General features: G+C 35.2%; 2 protein-coding genes across 7 annotated transcripts in view; one reads left to right on the forward strand and one right to left on the reverse strand.

Moving 5' to 3' along the window:
- Window positions 1–138: 138 nt before the first annotated feature.
- napepld (N-acyl phosphatidylethanolamine phospholipase D) lies at window positions 139–9690 on the forward strand. 2 transcript variants are annotated; one of them, XM_028044307.1, is made up of 10 exons: window positions 139–385; window positions 3929–4007; window positions 4122–4235; window positions 4330–4470; window positions 5112–5336; window positions 5435–5538; window positions 5613–5778; window positions 6061–6209; window positions 7085–7199; window positions 8466–9690. In XM_028044307.1, the coding sequence occupies exons 1-10, from the start codon at window positions 249–251 to the stop codon at window positions 8595–8597; spliced, it is 1362 nt and encodes a 453-aa protein (XP_027900108.1). In that variant the 5' UTR covers window positions 139–248; the 3' UTR covers window positions 8598–9690. The 2 variants fall into 2 exon arrangements, with proteins under 2 accessions (XP_027900108.1, XP_027900109.1); XM_028044308.1 differs by lacking the exon at window positions 139–385 and adding an exon at window positions 1965–2236.
- The window catches only part of gnsa (glucosamine (N-acetyl)-6-sulfatase a), a 30876-nt gene continuing 16805 nt past the window's right edge, over window positions 6913–20983 (reverse strand). For 3 of the 5 annotated variants that reach the window (XM_028044296.1, XM_028044294.1, XM_028044293.1), the window contains exons 14-15: window positions 8472–8911; window positions 6913–7192 (exon numbers count right to left, since the gene is read on the reverse strand). In XM_028044296.1, the coding sequence (XP_027900097.1) occupies window positions 8860–8911 (52 nt within the window). In that variant the 3' untranslated portion in view covers window positions 6913–7192; window positions 8472–8859. The remainder of the gene's footprint in view (window positions 7193–8471; window positions 8912–20983) is intronic. The other 2 variants (XM_028044292.1, XM_028044295.1) reach the window with 1 other exon arrangement.

Consider the following 20983-nt stretch of genomic DNA (forward strand, 5'->3'; position numbering starts at 1 on the left):
ACGTCCAAAGTGAAACGTCACTATCACTTCATGATTAACATGAAATGTCCGTTTAAACAATTCCTTATCGGAATGTTAAAACTTTTCGGGAGGGTGTTAAAGAATTCAGATTTCCGGACGTCCGTGAATGCTCCTGACAGGAAGTTCAGTAGCAGTTTTTTTTCTCCTGTCCGGACATTGAACTAGTGTTGCATGTAAAACTTTGCTTCGGTCTAATATGAAAACGTGAAAGCACGTCGCGTGTTAGAATGGAAACCGGGTTTTTAAAATATATGCAAATATTTGTTTACAACCGTAAATTTAACCACGCGAGTTCGCCGCGGAAATTCGTAAATCTTGTTGGACTAAATTGTCTTCAGGTGTCCCTCAGGTGGAGTACCTCTGGGTAAGTTGGATTTCTGCTGCATATACAGTATGTCTGTATTTATGGGCTAATTCCTGGCTCTACGGTTCATTGTTGTGGTTTTGTTTTTATTAGTGTTTTATTGAATTGAGCTGTCAGGACTAAGCATACTTTGACGTCACACTTCGTACAAAGAAAGTAGCAACTGGATGTGTGATCAGCTGACATTGGATTAGTACATTTTATATTTATTTAAAGATTTTATATTGCTCTAAAACGACTTTGCTTTACAGTGTTTTTGCTGGTGTCAGACAGTTGAAGGAGAGAAAAAATACATTTATTTAAACTCTTTTTATGCCACGTCTTGGCCAGTTGCAGACACAATGATGAGAACTACTAAATCCTGATTACACTGATTTTTATGTCCAGTTTTAATTTGTCATTCTTTAGTCGAGGAAAGAAACCCAGTTTAATGTGGTGCTATTGGCCATATTTACCCTGAATTCAAGTCGAGCCTTGCTGCATATAGTTAAAATCAGATTTTTAGTATAAATATACCCAAGTGTGTCCAAACTGCTGATGTTTCTATATTTCCATATAAGCTTTATTTTCATGCTCAGGCTTGCAAGACTCACCCATATTTTCCAATTACATTGATAGTCATTAAGTTCTGTCACTTCAATTCTTGTTTCGTGAAAAGACTTGAGGTGTTTGTTCTTGAGTGCAATGGCAAACTGTAATCTGGCTTTGTTATTGTTGGAGTAATTGTTTCTTCTCAGACTAACACATCCCATTTTGTTAGGGGATGTGTTTCGCTGTAAGGATATTGTCTCCAGCAGAGTTGATGTGCTCATTTTGGACATTTCACCATCAGACATCAAATTGTCCTAGTTTTTCCCTCTTGATAATTGTCTGTTTTCTTTTTGTCTCTTCTTGATGACACACAAGGTCATGTGTCTGAGGCATGTGTCTGAGGCATTTCCTTTAAATATACAAAGTTAACTTAAACGCAAGGCAAGTTTATTGGTGTAGCACATTTCATCAACTCAACACTCTTTACATGATGAAAACATTACATTGCAGTACAGTAATGAAAAGTTGGAACACAAACTGCAATTAATAAGGTTTCAGATGTTATTAATTGAAGGCAATGGGGGTTTTTTAGCTTTAAGGGACTTTGTGTTTGAGTATATTTGCTTTTTTTTTTTGGAAGTTTGCTACAGATGTAGAGCATTAAATCAGCAGGGAGTTTAAATGTTGGTGATCCTCCCGACCTTAAGTTTGTTTCATACAATGTTAGACAGAGAAACAAAAATGTTCCGGTGTATTTTTGAAGTACACGTGTATGGATACATACATAGCACAATGGAGTTAACACTTAGCTGTTTAACTTTAACATGCATGTGTTTTTTCATATGTAAATGGAAAATACAAAAGAGACATAAAAATGGCATGTGATTTTTCTTCACAAACATGTTTTAAATTTGATATTATATTGCTTTGGCATATTTATTTAATTTTTTTGAGTCCAGTGGGACAGAAAACAGTAGAGATGTGATTCAGTGGCTCCTTTATTAAACCTCCTGCGGGCTTCAGTGGGTTTACACGGTAGTCACGTGACCGCAGCTTTACCGCCGACGTCACAGAAACGGAGCTGGTACCGAGTCGTTATCCAACCGCGACGCCTAATGCACCAGAACTCGGCCCACCATCCTAGAGAAGCTCCCTCCTGGTCTTCCGCCTCCTTCATGTTAGTCTTTGCCCGTCAGCGCGGCGGTGAAGTAACCTGCGGGCGCCGAATGACGCCACCAACTCCCGGTGAAACGGCGTAAACAGACATGGCTGCCCGGTAGAGGAGCAGCTGGGCTTGTTCTGGTTGGGCTTTTTCTTCAGGTACGTTTTCCGGACGAAGGGGTTTTGTAGTCCGTTGCGAAGCCTGAGGAGATGCTGGCATTTAAATGATGTGCGGCGAGCGCTTTGTTTTGTCGGGTATCTAAAACCTTTTATTTTATTTTTTAATAAAATAAAATATTTTATTAAAAAATAAATATTTTTTAATATTTATTTTACTGCTGGTATGAGACGAGCAGTTTAAATATATTCATCAATAAATAAGTTGTGAATTTTTGCAAGTGTTGATGTGTGCACGCCTAGCAGGCTAACATGTGGAAACTGCTAACACCAGTTTCCTAAGTGTTCCTCTTCTGACACTTGTCTGGTTAATGAGTGGAGTTTTAAGAGGAGTGTTTTGAGTTTCTTGTTTACTTGAGCACATCTGTCTGACCGCACAGGTCACTCACCCACAATGCACCATTGTTTTCCCACAGTCTGTGTACAGTCCATTCATGAGGCTGAGTGCATCAGCAGGATGCTGTAGCCTAAAGGCTTGGAGAGGGAAAGTGTTGCTGAGGCTTTGGTTGCCTTTCCTGTGTTCATATGTCTCCACATAGCGTACTTCTGTTCAGCATATAGTGTGTCTTCTCTAATGCAACATGGGTGTTTCCTTTTCAGTTGTAAGGGTGTGTAGAAAACACTGAGTGGTGTATTGGGGAGTGTAGGAAATAACATGAGAGGCTTTGATTAGATCTGCTTGGGTGTTCACTCAAAATGAGCAACTCGTTCAAAATGTTGTCACGCTTTTCCTGAAGTTTTGAGTGCATTTAGTCTAGTCCAGAGCTGTGCAGGTAGCTTCCAAAAGTACTTCTAGAAGTCAATTACAATTACAATATTTAATCCATTTTATTTGGATTTTAAGTTATGTATCAACATTAAATTATGCATAATGCAGAAATTGTTGAAATTATTGTTGAGCTGTATTTTTTTTCCTCCTGAGTCAACACTGTGTTGAACCACATTTCACATCATAAGCATATTTTTTTGTATGTCTCCATCAGCTTTGCCTGTCTGGAGAGGGAAGTTTGTTTCTTTGCAACATGGGTCCAGATTAACAGTCATGGATCAACACAAAATTATGCAAAATTTTACAGTGGTAGGAAAGCGATGCATGCAAGATATTGATCAAAATTTGCAGGTGCCTTTTTACAAAACAGTTTTATTTCAGTCAGATTTGACGGACAGCATCAATGAACATCACATTTTATTTTTTATTTTTATAAATATGAACTTGATCTAAGTTCCATCTAACATGCATATGGTCTGATCTAAACCTTTCAGGTTTATGCATTGGGTTGTTTCCTTACTGGAGGACAAATCTCTGTTTGCCTGAAGTATTTTTCTCCAGAATTTCTTTGTGTCCGACATTTGCAGACGAATTACTGACCAGCCACCGTTGCAAAATATCACCAACTGTCAAAGCTATTAGGTAATTCATTACTTCTTCAATTTCTGCTCCCAACTTCGGCGTCGGTACAGATTTAACAGTTGAGGCAAATGTCGACTTTTAACAGGTAGGTTTCTGAATTTGAGTGGAAGTAGTTAAGTGGTCTCACCAAATAGCAGGTTTCATTTGGATACAGAACTGGTAGTAAAAAAACATGCAAAGTATTACAGCTTAACTGTCAACTGTAGGTAAATGAGTCAGCGGCGTGAAGGTGGAGTAATGTAATTGTGTGTGTGCTGTTACAGATGTGTTGCTGGTAGAAACATGGAGACACCAAGATCCTCAGACAGAGCAGAGCTGGAAGAGACAACAGGCCTGGTGGAGGTAACCATCACACTTTTAATCCTGAACAAACATGCATGTCAGGATGAGTTTCTGCTGATTTTGGTGCCAAGTTCTCAACACTTAAATTCTTTTAAAATTGCTCTTTGTATTTAGGATGGTGATTTGCCTCAAGGTGCTGAAGGTGGAAAGGTGGATCCTCGAACACTGAGGAAGAGCAGCTCCTCCCGCTCTTCCCGTAAGAGTTTCCGTCTGGACTACCGACTGGAGGTAACGACCCTCCTCCTTCTGTTCACCAACTCCGAACATTCAAGTCTCTTCAGAGTTCATGCTGTATCTCAGGTGTGTTTATTTTTGAATGCAGGAGGAGGTGACGAAGTCCTGTCGGGATAAACATGGTCGCTGGACAAACCCCTGGCCAACGTGGCGCTTTCCATCGTACTCTATGCTGTTCAGATTTCTGGTGCTGGATAAAAATCACAGCAATGTGCCAACAAGCAAAGAGGTGGGAAACCACTTGCATGTTAAATCCTGCAAGTCACTTTATTTTACTGTAGATAATTCAGAAATAAAAAAAAAAAAACAATGTTTTATCAGTGGACTAGAGAAAGAAGAACCAAGTTTGCGGTGCTTACATTTATGGAGTCAGCTTACCGCTCTGCTCTTAATTAGTATCACAAGCTCATCTTTCACAGCCCTGAGCCAACATGCTGTTATTTATAGCTGCCTCTGGAAACTTTGCTGCTTTCATTGAGGGATTATCGGGCCTTAAAGGCTGCTTTCACTCAGCAACACATTGAATTCTTTATTTGCACCAGTTGCTTGTATATTGTCTATTTATTGGACTTTATGTGATAACTTAAGAACACGCAATTGTGAAGTTGTAGAAAAAATGATTGGTCTTATGAAAACCTGAAAAGTGTGGCATCCATTTGTATTCAGCTCAGCTGAGGCAAAACTTTAAAGCAACTTTTAGCTACAAGGTCATTGTCCTCTGCAGCCTCTGATAGGTTTTCTTAACAGACTCCCTAGTATTTAGCTGTTAACACAAATACAAAAATATATAGTTGAAAGATGAGTGTGTTTAAAATGTTGTTTTTTTTGTAGTCAGTCTAAGTTTCTTCTGTCCTCCTGCTGTTCCCACAGGTCCTGGACAGTGAACTCCCAGTATTGGAGCCCTACTTTGTCCAGAATCCAGAAGCGTTGGACTCTCATGCTGGTATGAGGGTAACCTGGCTGGGCCACGCTACAGTTCTGGTCGAAATGGAGGGGGTCAACATTCTGACCGACCCCATTTTCAGCCAGAGAGCATCATTTCTTCAGTTCATGGGGCCCAAACGATACAGAGGACCCCCCTGCACAGTGGAGCAGGTTTGAAGATCTTTCATTTCTCGCTTTTACTTTGTGAACAAACAGAATCCTTTGAATCAAACTTTGCTTTATTCAGCCCCCTCCTCTCCTACAAACAGCTGCCGAGGATAGATGCCGTCCTCATCAGCCACTCTCATTACGATCACCTGGATGCTGGATCTGTTGCCAGCCTTAATACACGCTTTGGTGGGGAGCTACGCTGGTATGTGTCCCAAATGGTTCCCCCCCCCCCACCTTCCACGGTGTTCCTGTGAAATACGATGCATGTTTTAACAGGTTCGTGCCCCTGGGATTGATGGACTGGCTGGCCAAGATGGGCTGTGAGAACGTGATGGAGCTGGACTGGTGGGAGGAAAACTGCGTCCCGAGTCACGACAACGTCACGTTTGTCTGCACGCCCTCTCAGCACTGGAGCAAACGGACAGCGTGGGATGATAACAGGGTACTTGATAGTAAATGTTGTAGTGTGTGGGGACTGCCATCAGTTCGGTTTTATAAACCACACTGATGATCTGAGTGCTGTGATGTCATCGTTGGACAAATGAGCAGAAATGTGTGATAGAAGCACTTTATTGAAGAGTCTGCAGCCCAACATTTTTAAATGGAGAAGAAAGATTAAACAAAAAGGGCAAAACTCCTTCTCTCCATGAAAATCTTTCTTTCATTTTCTGCTGCACTAAAAATGGTCAGAATTGAAGCCATTTAACTATTTGTTTCTTTTCAGTCTTTATGGAGTAGCTGGTCTGTTTTGGGTCCCAACCATCGATTCTTCTTCGCCGGCGACACAGGCTACTGTCCGTCCTTCCAGGAAATCGGACGCCGCTTTGGGCCATTCGACCTCGCAGCAATCCCAATTGGAGCGTACCTGCCCAGGTAGAGTAGCACATCCTCCCACGCAGCAGATCAGGCACAAAGAGTTTCAGGTCTTAACGCACTTCTGGGGCATACTAATGCGTTTCATAGTCAATCAATCAAATTTTATTTGTATAGCACATTTCAGCAGCAAAGCATTTCAAAGTGCTTTACATCATATCAAACAGAGAAACACAAAGTCATAGAATCAACAATCAAAACACGACATTAAGTCAAGTTCCATCCATAAATTTGTAATTGATCACATTTCAAATACAAACAGGTGGGTTTTTAGTTGTGATTTAAAGAAAGTCAGTGTTTCAGCTGTTTTACAGTTTTCTGGAAGTTTGTTCCAAATATGTGGTGCATAGATCCTGAAAGCTGCTTCTCCTCGTTTGGTTCTGGTTCTGGGGATGCAGAGCAGAACCAGAACCGGAAGACCTGAGAGGTCTGGAAGGTTGATACAACAACAGCAGATCTTTAATGTATTGTGGTGCTGAGCCGTTCAGTGATTTATAAACTAACAACAGTATTTTAAAGTCTATTCTTTGAGCTACAGGGAGCCAGTGGAGGGACTTTAAAACTGGTGTTATGGTCTCTATCTTCCTGGTTTTAGTGAGAACGCCAGCAGCAGCATTCTGGATCAGCTGCAGCTGTTTGATTGATTTGTTGGACAGACCTGTGAAGACGCTGTTGCAATAATCAATACGACTGAAGATGAACGCATGGACGATAGAAGTTATTTAATATGTGCAGACAAATACAAATGTAAAGCCAGTACTACTTGGTTTAAGGTTTCCTTTCATACACATACATACAAAACTATCTTAATGTTCAGTTTCAGCATTTTAATAAGCATTAAGCAGGACGTCTGTCAATTCCTGCTGGGTCCTCAGGGATGTGATGAAGGGACAGCATGTGGATCCAGAGGAGGCTGTTCAGATTCATCAAGACCTTCAGGCCAAACAGTCTGTAGCCATACACTGGGGGACCTTCGCCCTCGCCTATGAGGTAAGACATTAGAAAAGAGTCAGCAGCAGTCACTACATGTAATGTCTTCAGTTAAAATAGACGCAGTCTACGTTTATACAGTGTCAACACAATTTAAGAGTAAATTGAATGTCTACCATTTGTTAGGATGGTAGAAATTGGTCTTGGTGAGGAAGTCTAGACTTAAATTATATAACCAGTTGTTCGACCTCGTACAACACCCAAAAAGAAAATGGCAGGGTTAAGAAAACAATATTTACATATTATTTAAGACTTAAAAATACTATTTCTTTCTACACTATGTGGGAACCCTTTAACTGACCAGTGTTTATTATAAAACCATACATTTCTATCTTCTGAAACTTTAAGATTACAGTGCAGCACTAGTGACCTTACTGTGTAGAACAAATGCTATAATTTCCAGACTGTTAAGTGAACTGGAATATAGAAAAAGTTGCGATGGTCTTAAAATGGCTGTTAGTTTCTTGTGGCTTTTTCTCCCTGTGTAAAATATTCACATTCTGATCCTCAGTGGTGCTGCTGTTTAGTCTAGAGTTCACTTTAAGACTTTGAGCTAAAGAGAGATACAGTATGACGTCACAAATGAGGCCAACTGAGTTAAATACTAGACATTTAGATAAATGAGACAGGAACATCAGGCAGTGTTGTTACATGATCATAAACCTCAGTAAGCTTTGTGACTCAGCTGAGCTCTGTAAGCCAATAATCCTGATCTTTACCTCAGGTTGTCCTATTGCAGGTTCAGATAAATTAGTTAACTCACACAACAGGACCAGGTAAAGGATTTTTTTGGCCTCTTTCCTACACTGACTATTTTATTTTTCTATAAATAGCATCGTATGCTTCTCTCCTATAGCTTTCAACGATTAATTGGTTGAAGTTAAATTCCAGCAGCACAAAAAGCTAAACTGGGGTTCTATTAAAATTTCAGACTTTTCTAGATCCCTATTTTCATCTGTTTAAAAATCTATTAATAATCATTAATTTTTGGCAGATATTTGGTCTATTTACTGAAATGTTACTAGTCAGTATTAAACACTGGTCAGTTATTAAAGGGCTCCCACATAGTGTAGAAAGAAATAGTATTTTTAAGTCTTAACTAATATGTAAATATTGTTTTCTTAAGTGCCTGGTTTTTGCATTTCATGGTAAATTTTTCTTACATATACAAACCTTGCCAATTTTTTTCTCTGTATATTATGAGGTCGGACAACTGGTAATATAATTTAAGTTTAGACTTCCTCACCTCGTCTCTCCTGCTTGCAGTACTACCTGGAGCCGCCGGTCCGTCTCAGAGAGGCCCTGGAGCAGAGGGGACTGAAACCAGAATCCTTCTTCACTTTGCATCACGGGGAGTCCCGGCTCATCGCCACACAAGACAGAGACGTCTTCGATTGATGTCTGCAAAAACAAGCAGTGCTCCGTATTGATTCCATTAAAAGAGTGAAGATTTGAGCTCAGCCTAAGTAAAAATGAATGTTTTATGGTGCAGACATTAACTGTTTGGCATCTCACAGCTGCAGGAGTTGTAAATACAATAGTTTGTACAAGGATCACACTCTGATCTAAGGTTATTCACAATATTTGTCAAAAAAAAAAAATCCAGTCTTCAGATTTATTGCAGACATGACAGGAAGAGATGACTTACATGCTGATTTTCTTAGACCTGAGGCTTCAGGGGGCGTGCGCACTGCCTCAGAACCCTTTGAACCCTGAGGAGGAAAAATAAAGAGAGTTCAGGGCAGAAAAGGTTTCACAGGTCAGGAGTTAAAGTTAAAATGCATCTCTTCTCTCTAAGAAGCTAGGTTTTTCAGATTGTGTTGGTTTAAAACTCTAGCTTCACCTTGCAACTTCAGACTCCTACATAAAGAGTGTTATTCTTTGAGATGAGTGCTGCCATATAGGAGTTTATTTGTTGTTTTTTTTTCTGAATGTGCTACAGCCAATCCAGAACTGCCACCTGTGATGTTTACTATCAACTGCAATGTCCTGATAGACTTTTTGTAAAAAAACATGCTGATGTTGAGCTGGGCTCAACTGGAAAATGCTTTTGTTGCAGCTTCAGCTATTTTTTTTTTCTTTTTTTGTGCTGTGAAAACATCAAAGCTACATATCCTCTCACTAAGAGACAATGAAGGACGGTCCGAAGAGCCTTTCTCTACAAACATTTACTTCACTGTCCTCATGTGGCTGTATAAAGACTACAAGTGCACAGCATTTAACACTGCAAAGATTTGTCAGATTTATGCTATTATTTTTTTTCAGGTAATTTTTCCTACATCTCTAGTTAGACTATGCTGAACTACTTTCAACAGGTCTGTAGTTTGATTAAAAAACCATTTCTGCCTGAAATAAATAGACTGCCAAAAACCTAAAACACAAAGTTGTAAAATCTGGACTCCTTAAAAAAACAGTCTCAAATTTGTGAAAGCTTTAACCTATTTCAAAAACGAAAGTTTTAATTGTTATGAAACTGAAATTCAAAAGTAAATGTCTTTCTCTTTTTTTAGTTCAATAATTCTCCTTAGTTACAAATAATAGTATTTCTCTAGGAAACAGACCTTTGGGTCTTCAATTGCAGAAAACATGGGATTTCAAAAATAAACTCATGAAAGTAATCACTGTTGACTCGGTTGAATAACGCTGCGAACGCTGGCCTTCAGCAGCTCCTTAGTTTGTCCTGGGAGTTAACCAGTTTTCCATTAAACACTTCCAAACTTCGTCCTTCGTCATTTTTACCTCTTTTTCGACGTCATAGTATAGTATGTCATTTTAAGTCGTTTTCGACTTCATAGTATAGTATGTCATTTTTACCTCTATTTCGACGTCATAGTATAGTATGTCATTTTTACCTCTATTTCGACTTCATAGTATAGTATGTCATTTTTACCTCTTTTTCGACGTCATAGTATAGTATGTCATTTTTACCTCTTTTTCAACGTCAGTATAGTATGTCATTTTTACCTCTATTTCGACTTCATAGTATAGTATGTCATTTTTACCTCTTTTTCGACGTCATAGTATAGTATGTCATTTTTACCTCTTTTTCAACGTCAGTATAGTATGTCATTTTTACCTCTATTTCGACTTCATAGTATAGTATGTCATTTTTACCTCTATTTCGACGTCGTAGTATAGTATGTCATTTTTACCTCTATTTCGACTTCATAGTATAGTATGTCATTTTTACCTCTTTTTCGACGTCATAGTATAGTATGTCATTTTTACCTCTTTTTCAACGTCAGTATAGTATGTCATTTTTACCTCTTTTTCGACTTCATAGTATAGTATGTCATTTTAAGTCGTTTTCGACGTCATAGTATATAGTATGTCATTTTTACGTCTTTTTCGATGTCATAGTATATAGTATGTCATTTTTGCCTCGTTTTCGATGTCATAGTATATAGTATGTCATTTTTACGTCTTTTTCGATGTCATAGTATATAGTATGTCATTTTTGCCTCGTTTTCGATGTCATAGTATATAGTATGTCATTTTTACGTCTTTTTCGATGTCATAGTATATAGTATGTCATTTTTACGTCTTTTTCGACGTCATAGTATAGCATGTCATTTTTACCTCTTTTTCGACGTCATAGTATATAGTATGTCATTTTAAGTCGTTTTCGATGTCATAGTATATAGTATGTCATTTTTACGTCTTTTTCGATGTCATAGTATATAGTATGTCATTTTTACGTCTTTTTCGACGTCATAGTATAGCATGTCATTTTTACCTCTTTTTCGACGTCATAGTATATAGTATGTCATTTTTACGTCTTTTTCGACGTCATAGTATAGCATGTCATTTTTACGTCTTTTTCGACGTCATTAGAGTATGTCATTTTTACCTCTTTTTCGACGTCATAGTATATAGTATGTCATTTTTACGTCTTTTTCGATGTCATAGTATATAGTATGTCATTTTTACGTCTTTTTCGACGTCATAGTATAGCATGTCATTTTTACCTCTTTTTCGACGTCATAGTATATAGTATGTCATTTTTACCTCTTTTTCGACGTCATAGTATATAGTATGTCATTTTTACCTCTTTTTCGACGTCATAGTATATAGTATGTCATTTTTACCTCTTTTTCGACGTCATAGTATAGTATGTCATTTTTACCAATATTTCGACGTCGTAGTATAGTATGTCATTTTTACCTCTATTTCGACGTCGTAGTATATAGTATGTCATTTTTACCTCTATTTCGACGTCATAGTATATAGTATGTCATTTTTACCTCTATTTCGACGTCGTAGTATATAGTATGTCATTTTTACCTCTATTTCGACGTCGTAGTATAGTATGTCATTTTTACCTCTATTTCGACGTCATGTATGTCATTTTTACGTCTTTTTCGACGTCATAGTATAGTATGTCATTTTTACGTCTTTTTCGACGTCATAGTATAGTATGTCATTTTTACGTCTTTTTCGACGTCATAGTATAGTATGTCATTTTTACGTCTTTTTCGACGTCATAGTATAGTATGTCATTTTAAGTCGTTTTCGACTTCATAGTATAGTATGTCATTTTTACCAATATTTCGACGTCGTAGTATAGTATGTCATTTTTACCAATATTTCGACGTCATAGTATATAGTATGTAATTTTTACCAATATTTCGACGTCGTAGTATAGTATGTCATTTTTACCAATATTTCGACGTCGTAGTATAGTATGTCATTTTTACCTCTATTTCGACGTCGTAGTATAGTATGTCATTTTTACCTCTATTTCGACGTCATAGTATAGTATGTCATTTTTACGTCTTTTTCGACGTCATAGTATAGTATGTCATTTTTACCTCTATTTCGACGTCATAGTATACTATGTCATTTTTACCTCTTTTTCGACGTCATAGTATAGTATGTCATTTTTACCTTTTTCGACTTCATAGTATAGTATGTCATTTTAAGTCGTTTTCGACGTCATAGTATATAGTATGTCATTTTTACGTCTTTTTCGATGTCATAGTATATAGTATGTCATTTTTGCCTCGTTTTCGATGTCATAGTATATAGTATGTCATTTTTACGTCTTTTTCGATGTCATAGTATATAGTATGTCATTTTTGCCTCGTTTTCGATGTCATAGTATATAGTATATCATTTTTACGTCTTTTTCGAAGTCATAGTATATAGTATGTCATTTTTACGTCTTTTTCGAAGTCATAGTATAGTATGTCATTTTTACGTCTTTTTCGACGTCATAGTATAGTATGTCATTTTTACGTCTTTTTCGACGTCATAGTATAGTATGTCATTTTTACCTCTATTTCGACGTCATAGTATAGTATGTCATTTTTACCTCTATTTCGACGTCATAGTATAGTATGTCATTTTTACCTCTATTTCGACTTCATAGTATAGTATGTCATTTTTACCTCTATTTCGACTTCATAGTATAGTATGTCATTTTTACCTCTTTTTCGACGTCATAGTATGTCATTTTTACCTCTTTTTCAACGTCAGTATAGTATGTCATTTTTACCTCTATTTCGACTTCATAGTATAGTATGTCATTTTTACCTCTTTTTCGACGTCATAGTATGTCATTTTTACCTCTTTTTCAACGTCAGTATAGTATGTCATTTTCAAGTCGTTTTCGACGTCATTAGAGTATGTCATTTTTACCTTTTTGCGACTTCATAGTATAGTATGTCATTTTAAGTCGTTTTCGACGTCATAGTATATAGTATGTCATTTTTACGTCTTTTTCGATGTCATAGTATATAGTATGTCATTTTTACGTCTTTTTCGATGTCATAGTATATAGTATGTCATTTTTACGTCTTTTTCGATGTCATAGTATATAGTATGTCATTTTTGCCTCGTTTTCGATGTCATAGTATATAGTATGTCATTTTTACGTCTTTTTCGATGTCATAGTATATAGTATGTCATTTTTACGTCTTTTTCGACGTCATAGTATAGCATGTCATTTTTACCTCTTTTTCGACGTCATAGTATATAGTATGTCATTTTTACGTCTTTTTCGACGTCATAGTATAGCATGTCATTTTTACGTCTTTTTCGACGTCATTAGAGTATGTCATTTTTACCTCTTTTTCGACGTCATAGTATATAGTATGTCATTTTTACGTCTTTTTCGATGTCATAGTATATAGTATGTCATTTTTACGTCTTTTTCGACGTCATAGTATAGCATGTCATTTTTACCTCTTTTTCGACGTCATAGTATATAGTATGTCATTTTAAGTCGTTTTCGATGTCATAGTATATAGTATGTCATTTTTACGTCTTTTTCGATGTCATAGTATATAGTATGTCATTTTTACGTCTTTTTCGACGTCATAGTATAGCATGTCATTTTTACCTCTTTTTCGACGTCATAGTATATAGTATGTCATTTTTACGTCTTTTTCGACGTCATAGTATAGCATGTCATTTTTACGTCTTTTTCGACGTCATTAGAGTATGTCATTTTTACCTCTTTTTCGACGTCATAGTATATAGTATGTCATTTTTACGTCTTTTTCGATGTCATAGTATAGCATGTCATTTTTACCTCTTTTTCGACGTCATAGTATATAGTATGTCATTTTTACCTCTTTTTCGACGTCATAGTATATAGTATGTCATTTTTACCTCTTTTTCGACGTCATAGTATATAGTATGTCATTTTTACCTCTTTTTCGACGTCATAGTATAGTATGTCATTTTTACCAATATTTCGACGTCGTAGTATAGTATGTCATTTTTACCTCTATTTCGACGTCGTAGTATATAGTATGTCATTTTTACCTCTATTTCGACGTCGTAGTATATAGTATGTCATTTTTACCTCTATTTCGACGTCGTAGTATAGTATGTCATTTTTACCTCTTTTTCGACGTCATAGTATATAGTATGTCATTTTTACCTCTTTTTCGACGTCATAGTATATAGTATGTCATTTTTACCTCTTTTTCGACGTCATAGTATATAGTATGTCATTTTTACCTCTTTTTCGACGTCATAGTATAGTATGTCATTTTTACCAATATTTCGACGTCGTAGTATAGTATGTCATTTTTACCTCTATTTCGACGTCGTAGTATATAGTATGTCATTTTTACCTCTATTTCGACGTCGTAGTATATAGTATGTCATTTTTACCTCTATTTCGACGTCGTAGTATATAGTATGTCATTTTTACCTCTATTTCGACGTCATGTATGTCATTTTTACGTCTTTTTCGACGTCATAGTATAGTATGTCATTTTTACGTCTTTTTCGACGTCATAGTATAGTATGTCATTTTTACGTCTTTTTCGACGTCATAGTATAGTATGTCATTTTTACGTCTTTTTCGACGTCATAGTATAGTATGTCATTTTAAGTCGTTTTCGACTTCATAGTATAGTATGTCATTTTTACCAATATTTCGACGTCGTAGTATAGTATGTCATTTTTACCAATATTTCGACGTCATAGTATATAGTATGTAATTTTTACCAATATTTCGACGTCGTAGTATAGTATGTCATTTTTACCAATATTTCGACGTCGTAGTATAGTATGTCATTTTTACCTCTATTTCGACGTCGTAGTATAGTATGTCATTTTTACCTCTATTTCGACGTCATAGTATAGTATGTCATTTTTACGTCTTTTTCGACGTCATAGTATAGTATGTCATTTTTACCTCTATTTCGACGTCATAGTATACTATGTCATTTTTACCTCTTTTTCGACGTCATAGTATAGTATGTCATTTTTACCTTTTTCGACTTCATAGTATAGTATGTCATTTTAAGTCGTTTTCGACGTCATAGTATATAGTATGTCATTTTTACGTCTTTTTCGATGTCATAGTATATAGTATGTCATTTTTGCCTCGTTTTCGATGTCATAGTATATAGTATGTCATTTTTACGTCTTTTTCGATGTCATAGTATATAGTATGTCATTTTTGCCTCGTTTTCGATGTCATAGTATATAGTATATCATTTTTACGTCTTTTTCGAAGTCATAGTATATAGTATGTCATTTTTACGTCTTTTTCGAAGTCATAGTATAGTATGTCATTTTTACGTCTTTTTCGACGTCATAGTATAGTATGTCATTTTTACGTCTTTTTCGACGTCATAGTATAGTATGTCATTTTTACCTCTATTTCGACGTCATAGTATAGTATGTCATTTTTACCTCTATTTCGACTTCATAGTATAGTATGTCATTTTTACCTCTATTTCGACTTCATAGTATAGTATGTCATTTTTACCTCTTTTTCGACGTCATAGTATGTCATTTTTACCTCTTTTTCAACGTCAGTATAGTATGTCATTTTTACCTCTATTTCGACTTCATAGTATAGTATGTCATTTTTACCTCTTTTTCGACGTCATAGTATGTCATTTTTACCTCTTTTTCAACGTCAGTATAGTATGTCATTTTCAAGTCGTTTTCGACGTCATTAGAGTATGTCATTTTTACCTTTTTGCGACTTCATAGTATAGTATGTCATTTTAAGTCGTTTTCGACGTCATAGTATATAGTATGTCATTTTTACGTCTTTTTCGATGTCATAGTATATAGTATGTCATTTTTACGTCTTTTTCGATGTCATAGTATATAGTATGTCATTTTTACGTCTTTTTCGATGTCATAGTATATAGTATGTCATTTTTGCCTCGTTTTCGATGTCATAGTATATAGTATGTCATTTTTACGTCTTTTTCGATGTCATAGTATATAGTATGTCATTTTTACGTCTTTTCGACGTCATAGTATAGCATGTCATTTTTACCTCTTTTTCGACGTCATAGTATATAGTATGTCATTTTTACGTCTTTTTCGACGTCATAGTATAGCATGTCATTTTTACGTCTTTTTCGACGTCATTAGAGTATGTCATTTTTACCTCTTTTTCGACGTCATAGTATATAGTATGTCATTTTTACGTCTTTTTCGATGTCATAGTATATAGTATGTCATTTTTACGTCTTTTTCGACGTCATAGTATAGCATGTCATTTTTACCTCTTTTTCGACGTCATAGTATATAGTATGTCATTTTTACCTCTTTTTCGACGTCATAGTATATAGTATGTCATTTTTACCTCTTTTTCGACGTCATAGTATATAGTATGTCATTTTTACCTCTTTTTCGACGTCATAGTATAGTATGTCATTTTTACCTCTATTTCGACGTCATAGTATAATGTCATTTTTACCTCTATTTCGACGTCATAGTATAGTATGTCATTTTTACCAATATTTCGACGTCGTAGTATAGTATGTCATTTTTACCTCTATTTCGACGTCGTAGTATAGTATGTCATTTTTACCTCTATTTCGACGTCGTAGTATATAGTATGTCATTTTTACCTCTATTTCGACGTCATAGTATAGTATGCCATTTTTACCTCTATTTCGACGTCATAGTATAGTATGTCATTTTTACCTCTATTTCGACGTCATAGTATAGTATGTCATTTTTACCTCTATTTCGACGTCATAGTATAGTATGTCATTTTTACCTCTATTTCGACGTCGTAGTATAGTATGTCATTTTTACCTCTATTTCGACGTCGTAGTATAGTATGTCATTTTTACGTCTTTTTCGACGTCATAGTATAGTATGTCATTTTTACGTCTTTTTCGACGTCATAGTATAGTATGTCATTTTTACGTCTTTTTCGACGTCATAGTATAGTATGTCATTTTTACGTCTTTTTCGACGTCATAGTATAGTATGTCATTTTTACGTCTTTTTCGACGTCATAGTATAGTATGTCATTTTAAGTCGTTTTCGACTTCATAGTATAGTATGTCATTTTTACCAATATTTCGACGTCGTAGTATAGTATGTCATTTTTACCAATATTTCGACGTCGTAGTATAGTATGTCATTTTTACGTCTTTTTCGACGTCATAGTATACTATGTCATTTTTACCTCTTTTTCGACGTCATAGTATAGTATGTCATTTTTACCTTTTTCGACGTCATAGTATAGTATGTCATTTTAAGTCGTTTTCGACGTCATAGTATATAGTATGTCATTTTTACGTCTTTTTCGATGTCATAGTATATAGTATGTCATTTTTGCCTCGTTTTCGATGTCATAGTATATAGTATGTCATTTTTACGTCTTTTTCGATGTCATAGTATATAGTATGTCATTTTTGCCTCGTTTTCGATGTCATAGTATATAGTATATCATTTTTACGTCTTTTTCGATGTCATAGTATATAGTATATCATTTTTACGTCTTTTTCGAAGTCATAGTATATAGTATGTCATTTTTACGTCTTTTTCGACGTCATAGTATAGTATGTCATTTTTACGTCTTTTTCGACGTCATAGTATAGTATGTCATTTTTACCTCTATTTCGACGTCATAGTATAGTATGTCATTTTTACCTCTATTTCGACGTCATAGTATAGTATGTCATTTTTACCTCTTTTTCGACGTCATAGTATGTCATTTTTACCTCTTTTTCAACGTCAGTATAGTATGTCATTTTCAAGTCGTTTTCGACGTCATTAGAGTATGTCATTTTTACCTTTTTCGACTTCATAGTATAGTATGTCATTTTAAGTCGTTTTCGACGTCATAGTATATAGTATGTCATTTTTACGTCTTTTTCGATGTCATAGTATATAGTATGTCATTTTTGCCTCGTTTTCGATGTCATAGTATATAGTATGTCATTTTTACGTCTTTTTCGATGTCATAGTATATAGTATGTCATTTTTGCCTCGTTTTCGACGTCATAGTATATAGTATGTCATTTTTACGTCTTTTTCGACGTCATAGTATATAGTATGTCATTTTTACGTCTTTTTCGACGTCATAGTATAGCATGTCATTTTTACCTCTTTTTCGACGTCATAGTATATAGTATGTCATTTTTACGTCTTTTTCGACGTCATAGTATAGCATGTCATTTTTACGTCTTTTTCGACGTCATTAGAGTATGTCATTTTTACCTCTTTTTCGACGTCATAGTATATAGTATGTCATTTTTACGTCTTTTTCGATGTCATAGTATATAGTATGTCATTTTTACGTCTTTTTCGACGTCATAGTATAGCATGTCATTTTTACCTCTTTTTCGACGTCATAGTATATAGTATGTCATTTTTACCTCTTTTTCGACGTCATAGTATATAGTATGTCATTTTTACCTCTTTTTCGACGTCATAGTATAGTATGTCATTTTTACCTCTTTTTCGACGTCATAGTATAGTATGTCATTTTTACCTCTATTTCGACGTCATAGTATAGTATGTCATTTTTACCAATATTTCGACGTCGTAGTATAGTATGTCATTTTTACCTCTATTTCGACGTCGTAGTATATAGTATGTCATTTTTACCTCTATTTCGACGTCATAGTATATAGTATGTCATTTTTACCTCTTTTTCGACGTCATAGTATAGTATGTCATTTTTACCTCTTTTTCGACGTCATAGTATAGTATGTCATTTTTACCTCTATTTCGACGTCATAGTATAGTATGTCATTTTTACCTCTATTTCGACGTCGTAGTATAGTATGTCATTTTTACCTCTATTTCGACGTCGTAGTATAGTATGTCATTTTTACCTCTATTTCGACGTCATGTATGTCATTTTTACCTCTATTTCGACGTCATGTATGTCATTTTTACCTCTATTTCGACGTCATAGTATAGTATGTCATTTTTACGTCTTTTTCGACGTCATAGTATAGTATGTCATTTTTACGTCTTTTTCGACGTCAGAGTATAGTATGTCATTTTAAGTCGTTTTCGACTTCATAGTATAGTATGTCATTTTTACCAATATTTCGACGTCGTAGTATAGTATGTCATTTTTACCAATATTTCGACGTCGTAGTATAGTATGTCATTTTTACCTCTATTTCGACGTCGTAGTATAGTATGTCATTTTTACCTCTATTTCGACGTCATAGTATAGTATGTCATTTTTACGTCTTTTTCGACGTCATAGTATAGTATGTCATTTTTACCTCTATTTCGACGTCATAGTATACTATGTCATTTTTACCTCTTTTTCGACGTCATAGTATAGTATGTCTTTTTACCTTTTTCGACGTCATAGTATATAGTATGTCATTTAAGTCGTTTTCGACGTCATAGTATATAGTATGTCATTTTACGTCTTTTTCGATGTCATAGTATCTAGTATGTCATTTTTGCCTCGTTTTCGATGTCATAGTATATAGTATGTCATTTTTACGTCTTTTTCGATGTCATAGTATATAGTATGTCATTTTTGCCCTCGTTTTCGATGTCATAGTATATAGTATATCATTTTTACGTCTTTTTTCGAAGTCATAGTATATAGTATGTCATTTTTACGTCTTTTTCGACGTCCATAGTATAGTATGTCATTTTTACCTCTATTTCGACGTCGTAGTATAGTATGTCATTTTTACCTCTATTTCGACGTCGTAGTATAGTATGTCATTTTTACCTCTATATTCGACGTCGTAGTATAGTATGTCATTTTTACCTCTATTTTCGACGTCATGTATGTCATTTTTACCTCTATTTCGACGTCATGTATGTCATTTTTCTACCGTCTTTTTCGACGTCATAGTATAGTATGTCATTTTTACGTCTTTTTCGACGTCATAGTTAGTATGTCATTTTTACGTCTTTTTCGAGTCAATAGTATAGTAATGTCATTTTTATACGTCTTTTCGAGTTCATAGTATAGTATGTCATTTTAAGAAGTCGTTTTCGACTTCATAGTAAAATAGGTAATGTCATTTTTACCAATATTTCGACGTCGTAGTATAGTATGTCATTTTTACCAATAGTTTCGACGTCGAGTATAGTATGTCATTTTACCTCTATTTTTCGACGTCGTAGTATAGTATGTCATTTTTACCTCTTTTCGACGTCATAGTATAGTATGTCATTTTTACCTCTTTTTCGACGTCATAGTATAGTATGTCATTTTTACCTCTATTTCGACGTCATAGTATACTATGTCATTTTTACCTCTTTTTCGACGTCATAGTATAGTATGTCATTTTTACCTCTATTTCGACGTCGTAGTATAGTATGTCATTTTTACCTCTATTTCGACGTCGTAGTATAGTATGTCATTTTTACCTCTATTTCGACGTCATGTATGTCATTTTTACCTCTATTTCGACGTCATGTATGTCATTTTTACGTCTTTTTCGACGTCATAGTATAGTATGTCATTTTTACGTCTTTTTCGACGTCATAGTATAGTATGTCATTTTTACGTCCTTTTTCGACGTCATAGTATAGTATGTCATTTTAAGTCGTTTTCGACTTCATAGTATAGTATGTCATTTTTACCAATATTTCGACGTCGTAGTATAGTATGTCATTTTTACGTCTTTTTCGACGTCATAGTATAGTATGTCATTTTTACGTCTTTTTCGACGTCATAGTATAGTATGTCATTTTTACGTCTTTTTCGACGTCATAGTATAGTATGTCATTTTAAGTCGTTTTCGACTTCATAGTATAGTATGTCATTTTTACCAATATTTTGACGTCGTAGTATAGTATGTCATTTTTACCAATATTTCGACGTCATAGTATATAGTATGTCATTTTTACCAATATTTCGACGTCGTAGTATAGTATGTCATTTTTACCTCTATTTCGACGTCGTAGTATAGTATGTCATTTTTACCTCTATTTCGACGTCATAGTATAGTATGTCATTTTTACGTCTTTTTCGACGTCATAGTAGAGTGTCATTTTTACCTCTATTTCGACGTCATAGTATAGTATGTCATTTTTACCTCTATTTCGACGTCAATAGTATAGTAATG

This window comes from Xiphophorus couchianus, chromosome 17 (genome assembly GCF_001444195.1).
Source record: "Xiphophorus couchianus chromosome 17, X_couchianus-1.0, whole genome shotgun sequence".
Lineage (NCBI taxonomy): Eukaryota > Metazoa > Chordata > Actinopteri > Cyprinodontiformes > Poeciliidae > Xiphophorus > Xiphophorus couchianus.

Bases quoted from the DNA above. Each gene is read 5' to 3' on its own strand.
- napepld (XM_028044307.1), top strand. From the start codon at position 249: ATGGAAACCGGGTTTTTAAAATATATGCAAATATTTGTTTACAACCGT. The intron at 5,539-5,612 runs GTATGTGTCCCA...ATGTTTTAACAG, and splicing joins TTTGGTGGGGAGCTACGCTG to GTTCGTGCCCCTGGGATTGA. The intron at 5,779-6,060 runs GTACTTGATAGT...GTTTCTTTTCAG, and splicing joins CAGCGTGGGATGATAACAGG to TCTTTATGGAGTAGCTGGTC.